The 6,800-nt window shown below is 42.5% G+C and overlaps 1 protein-coding gene across 1 annotated transcript; it reads left to right on the top strand.

Annotated features, from left to right (window-relative positions):
* The first annotated feature begins 5,047 nt into the window (after positions 1-5,047).
* On the top strand, positions 5,048-5,992 carry LOC115091727 (olfactory receptor 52R1-like). The gene has a single exon (XM_029601882.1). The coding sequence runs from the start codon at positions 5,048-5,050 to the stop codon at positions 5,990-5,992; it is 945 nt and encodes a 314-aa protein (XP_029457742.1).
* The last annotated feature ends 808 nt before the right edge of the window (positions 5,993-6,800 follow it).

Below are 6,800 nucleotides of genomic sequence, written 5' to 3'. Positions count from 1 at the left end.
TGACGCCTACATGCTACAATATCTGTGATTACCCACATTATATGCCTTGGTGGTTTTGATGCCTTTGTGATTTCCCACTGTGATTTCTATTTCACCACTGTGATGTTTGCGAATCCCTGCATTGTATGTCATGGGGATATTGATGCCATTATGCTGTTTGTGAGTCTCAAAGTACATATCATGGGGGTTTTGATACCTCTCTATGGTTTAAGATTTCCTATACTGTATGCCTTAAGGTTTTTGTCAACTCTAAACTCTTTGTGATTCCTCATATTTATGCAATGAAGGTTTTGATGCCTTTATGCTGTTAAGATTTTGACATCTCTCTACTGCATATGATTCTGCGCATTATACATCTTGGTATTTTGACATCTCTATGATATCCCCCACAGTCTATGCCCCTGTGTAATTTCCTACACTATACACCTTGGTAGTTTTGATGCCTTTCTGCTGTTTTTGAGTTTTCACATTCTAAGCATTTGAGATTTTGATGGCTTTGTTTTCTTTGCAATTCTACACACTGTATGCCATGGGTGCTTTGACACCTATGTGCTGTTTATGATTCTCTTCACCTGACACCATGGGGTTTTTGATGCCATTAAGCTGTTTGCAATTCCCCACTCTGTATGCATGGGGGTTTTGATACCTCTCTATTGTTTATGAGTCCCTGCATTGTACATGAAGGAGGTTATGATGCCTTTATGCTGTCTGAGGTCCCCTCACTGTATAGAATTGGGGTTTTGACACTTTTGGTGGTGCCCCGCACTTTATGCCTTTGGGTATTTGATATCTCTGTATTGTTTGCATTTACCCACACTGTACACTTTGGAGGCTTTCATGCCTTTGTGCTGTTTGTGATTTCCCACATTCTACACCGTGTGGCCAACAGCGGCCCACAAGAGCCTTAAAACAGACCTGTTTTTCAGGATATTGAAAATGAATATACATGAGAGAGATGTGCATGGAAATCTCTCTCATGCACACTCATTATGGATATTCTGAAAGCCAGGACTGTTTGTGGCTCTAAACCTTGGGGTTTTGTTTCAATCTGCTTTGAACCCATACCCCTGATGCCACACCTTGGTTATCTTGCTGTCACTCTACCTACCTGCCATATCACAGATCTACCACCTTGGTAGTCTTTCTGCTATTCTCCTGAAGGTTTTCCTCTCAGGATCTCATCAGTCCCTTTGAAGGATTCTTGAATGCCCAGGAATGCAAGGAACAGGGAGTGAAAAACAGAGAGAGAGAGAGAGGTAAAGTAGGGAAAGGAAGGAGACAGAATGGTAGATGAGGGGTTAAGACAAAACTAAGAAGAAGGCCTACACCTTCTACCCCTGCAGCAGTGAGGAAAATTAAGCAATCTGCCACAGTTCAAGAGTATCCAGGTATGTGACCTGGCAGAAATCACAAATAGAGGAAATAAAGACAGAGGACAGAGTGAGAGAGACGAGAAGGATGGAAATATTAAGCAGAGGGGGAGGCAGAGAGAAACCTTGGAAAGGAAGAGAGTTGAAAGAAGGGAGAGAAAAATGCAAGTGAGACTAAAAGCAACAAAAAGGTAGAGAAGAGCAGGAATAGAATAGAAAGTAGATAATAATCAGAGACAGAAGTAGAGAAGAATGAAAGGGAAGAAGACAAAACAAGCAGGGAGCGAGCCCCCAGCTGCAGCAGATAATTAGTTTCCCAAATCTTGTTCTGCAGCAGAGACTCCCCGCTGGTTAGTAAACTTCTGGGATTTGTAAGGAAGAAATATAAAGAGCCTCGGCTGATGGGAAATTCATAATCCAGCAGTGAGGAACAGAACATCACTCCTGCAACATCTGGATAAGTGCATTCCATCCTCCTGTTATAGATGCAGCTCTGGTAAGCAAACTGATCGTCTATAAATGTTTTTATAAATATGGACTGGGAATCTTTGCACCCGCAGCAGGAATACAGGAATCTGGTGCTCTTTACATCGTCGGGACATTTGTTTTCTTCAGTTGTGATGGAAGCAGATCCAGGCTCTTAATCTTTTAATTATGAGTTTAGTTCACACCTCTATTATGTTTAGAATTAGTCTTATTCCTTGATCTCATGATACGTTATTTATACAGGTATAAATGTATATTTACTAAACTTAATGCTCAGCTTTCCCCCGCACACACACACACACTCACAACCACCATCACCATCACCACCCTCATCCTGGCCGCACTCCTTATTTCTGAATCTGTCTCTCTGCTATTTATGCTACGGTACATTCACGCTTTGCATGGATCTGGATTTATTTTCCCTTTCCTGATTTTGCAGGGCATGAAATCCTTGGCTAAGAAATATCTTCTTTGCATACTCTGAACCACATATAAAACAAGCTCTTTAGTTACATTCTCAACAAACAGATCTCATATTCTATTTAAACGTTTGGAGGAGAATTGTCAAAGACATGAAGAGCGGTCACTGAAATGTTGCTCAGCGAGATTTCCTTGTACGCAAACCGTCCTTCTCGAAGCTGCTAAAAGTCGCTCTCACTTCCACAACATGCGTACTTTAATTTAGTTTGGGGAATAAACAACGCATCTATAAATGTATTTTCATATGTACCTCTGATCCGCTGACTGTAAAAAACAGCAGCTGCCCTCAGAAAGTTAACCACAAGCTACATGGACAGTTATGGTGGGAGATTTTGATTTGATTTGCTTCCTCCCGAGTTGCCTACGTGAGCTTCCCTGAAGCCTTGCCCAGAACCTCGGTGATATAGGAAGGACTTGTTGAGATATTTTTTATTATACAATTGTGCCCATAATCTTCATACCCCTGGCAGAATTTGTAAGATGTGCAGCATCTTAAGAAGACACAAGTGATCAGACAAAACATGTCTGTTATTTTTAACGTGTTTCAAATTATAACTATTACGTATCACAGAATAGCACAATCATAAAACAAACCATAGCAGTAAGGGAAATCATAAAATGGTCACCCCCCCCAGCCACTCAGATAAAGCTTCTTACATTTCCTTAACTGTTTTTTTATGCACCTAGTAAACAATTTTGGTTTTGGGGGAATATAAATGTTTAAAGAAATAAACAAATAAATAAATAAGACTTTGTAGCCAAGATAATTACTATTGACCTACTCTTTCCTGTTTATACTTTTATTTATCTATCTGACTATATTCTGCTATTTCAGGCACTTGAAAGTAGATAATATTCTTGAATTGTTTGGTGTATCTCTGTCCCCTGAGGGTTCACAATCTAAGGAGCTCATTCCCTAAGCCATGTTAGGCCAGTTATTGAGTGTAAACCACAGTTTTTTGCTCAAAAAATGGCCTATGGTGGGGAGATTTCAAATCTTATGTTATCTGAGCCCAGGCACCGTGCTTATTTCAATGATCTCATAAGCATGCAAATGCTCATGAATACTCTGAACTATGTAAATCTACTAATGCAGCTTGCCAAATGATGAGCAAACTGCTTTATTTGGTTTCAAGTTAGCTACGTCTGAAGATGTTTTGCTATCTTCCATCCGGGGAGCCTCGGGACGCTATCTTACATTCTGAGGCTCCCAGATTCCTGATTTAAAAATCTGATGATTTAGAGTAAACCCTTCCCCGAGAGTATTGTAAAACACTGGGGTCTGCATAGACACACACACACACACACACACACACACACACACACACACCATCCATTGTGAACATAAAGAAAAAAACCTTTTATGATGGGCACAAGTCCTACCCTCCAACCCCCAAACCCTACGCCTCAACTCTCCACCCTACTGTACAATCCCAGTGGGACCTCCCAACCATGGACCCCCACCTACAGACAAAACTTGCTTCGGCTTTCTGATGGACCCCTAAACCTAGCCCCTTCCTCACTTTTCAAAGTCTCATCGTCATCGGCAGTTTCCAAAAATGGTGCCAGGCAGCCTTTGCCTCTTTAATATGAAAGGGGCAAAGACTGGGCAGCAACGTTTTGGAAAAGAGTCCCTGTGGGTGCCTAGAGCTAGGGGATGCTCCGGGTCCCCACTGGACCAGCAGGGAGACTTTGAAAACGGGGGGGAGGGGGTTGCACAAGACCACCAGGGGAACCTGTGTTGGACCACCAGGGGTTAATTTTACGAGTGAGGGGAAGGGTTCAGAATTTACTTACTGAAGAAGATGGGCTGAAGGCATGAGGCAGTGCATGTGCTGACCTTAAAAAGTTGTATTTTTATTTACACAAAGGTCTGCCTCCCAGGGCAATAGGGATGGTGGTGGTGGTCAGGGGGGTCAGGGGGGGGGACATTGGATCTATGCAGATCCTCAGGATTTTGCACTCCTCTCAGCCCCTTTAAGCAATGGCAACCCCCACATCCCAGGGCATCATTGCACGCTGTTTGGAAAGCTTTTGCTCTAGTCATATTTTTCCTGACAGAATATACCACGTGCTGTGGTATATTCTGTCATGGCTTAGTGAATGAGACCCTAAGGTTGGAAGTGAGGCACTGGAGGGTGAAGTGCCTTACCCCAAATCACAGGAAGCGGCAGTGGGATCTGTACCTGGCTTGCCTGGTTCCCAGTCCCCTGCTCTAGGCACTATTCTTCTATTGATATATATAGTTGGGGAAGGCAGCTTTCCAAAGTGTTTAGGAAGCTGAAAAACAGTGAGCAGGGTTAGGTTTTAGAAGGCAACTGCATACCAGAATTTCAATTTAAAATCCCCACAGGTGCTTCTTCAAAGCAGATTCAAGGTATACCTTACTCACAATCCCCTACCAGCCCTGATTTCAAAAAAAAAAACCAGAATCTTCATGTGGGACATCTCCCTCTGAAAAGAAACTTACAGTCCTGCAGGTAGGAGGTATTCAGGGGCCTCCCCGCTCTGTGGATATTTTGAAATATCCCCATTTAAAAGTAATTTTCTATAAAAACGTAATATAAAAATCTCCTGACCTTTAGTATTCTGCATTGTTTTATGTATGCAAGAAGCAGGACTTCAGCCAGCCATGTCATTACTGAAGTGCATTACTCTTTTCCTATTCCCAGGGCATGAAGGTGACCTGTAACTGAAGGCAGGTGGGCATCATGTCATCTGTCAATAGCACTCCCAGCCACCCATCAGCCTTCATCCTCACTGGAGTTCCAGGGATGGAAGCTGCACACATCTGGATTTCCCTCCCATTCTGTGGGATGTACATCATAACGTTTTTTGGAAACTTCATTATTCTGTTTGTTGTAAAATTCGAACAAAGCCTTCATGAGCCCATGTATTACTTCCTTTCCATGTTGGCTGCCACTGATCTGGTTTTATCTACTTCTGTATCACCTAAAATGTTGGCCATTTTTTGGTTCAATTCAAGAGAAATCTATTTTGAATCCTGCGTGATCCAGGGTTTTTTAATCATGTGTTTCTCCTCCATAGAATCAGGGATCTTCTTGGCCATGGCCATCGATCGCTATGTGGCAATCTGTAACCCATTGAGACACTCGGTTATCCTATCCACTCCAGTGATAATAAGGATAGGACTGGTGATATTAATCAGAGGATTGGTCATATCAATCCCAGATTGTTTTCTTCTGATCAGCCTTCCATTCTGCTCCAATAAGGTCATCTCATCTTCCTACTGTGGGCTTGGAAATGTGTCAAAACTTGCCTGTGCCGATATCCTAATCAACACTGTGTATGGACTAACTGTCTCCATTTCAGTTGTGGGGTTTGATGTGACTTTTACTGCCTTGTCTTATGTCATGATTCTGAGGGTGGTCTTCAGATTTAAGTCCACGGAAACACGCCTCAAAGCCTTCAGCACCTGCAGTTCCCACATCTGTGTCATTCTAATGTTTTATATGCTGGCTTTCTTTACTTATTTAACAAATAGATTTGGTCACAGCATTCCTCTAAATGTTCAGGTAATTGTGGCCAATCTCTGCTTCCTTGTTCCTCCCATGTTCAATCCCTTAGTCTATGCTATGAAAACCAAACAAATCCGTTCACGGGTTTTCCAAATGATCTGCTTCAATAGAACCTAATGTAACCAGGGGTGAAAATATAAAATAAGGTGGTATATATATATATTTCTTTTACTGACCTGAGTCCTGGGGCTGTAAGAAAACATTGTAGGGATGTGGCATGTTTTCTTTTATTCACTGGGTATGTGTCTGCCTGGATGGAAGGGACTGTGAGGCTCAGATTGGAGGAGACTCTGGAGGTGTGTGACTGTTTTTTGTGGGTATAGGCAGTGACAGGCTGCAGAGAAAAAAAACCCAACAGCATGGTGTTATCAGTGCTGGCAGGAGTAGAGAAACTCTGGTAACTTAGAAGCCTCAGGGGAGGTAAGGAATCAGCTGTGAGAGGGTTTGTGTTTTTTTTTCTATCTTCCTCTCCCTGTCCAGTTACAAGTGGTCGGTGGAACTAAAGTAGAGTGAGCAGAGAAGGAGGAGCAGGACTGCAGATTTTGATTGTCAGTTTGCTGCGTCAGTCCTGCTAAAGCTAGGGGTGATGTGACTTCCATGCTGAAGCATATGCACATTACCAGCCCCCGTTATCTGGTGAGAGCTTTAGCAAGAGGAGAGAGAGAGACTGGACACAGAGGAGAACAGGCTGAATCTGCCTCTGCTCCTTTCATGGGGCCTGTTTTTGTGTTCAGTATTGAGAAATACAGAGGGAATTGAGGCAAACTTGTTAATGTCTGCATTAATAGTGATCAAAGTTGTCTTGAGAGTATTTAATCCCAGTGACTCCAGGTAAAAGGCAGGAGAGACAGATACTTGTAAATACAACTTGGCCACGTGTTTTCCCCCCAGTTTAATTGACATAGAACAGCTGAAAGAAGATATT

Source organism: Rhinatrema bivittatum, chromosome 5 (assembly GCF_901001135.1).
Source record: "Rhinatrema bivittatum chromosome 5, aRhiBiv1.1, whole genome shotgun sequence".
Classification (NCBI taxonomy): Eukaryota; Metazoa; Chordata; class Amphibia; order Gymnophiona; family Rhinatrematidae; genus Rhinatrema; species Rhinatrema bivittatum.
Note: the sequence above shows the minus strand (reverse complement) of the source record. Positions and strands in the feature narration are given on the sequence as shown.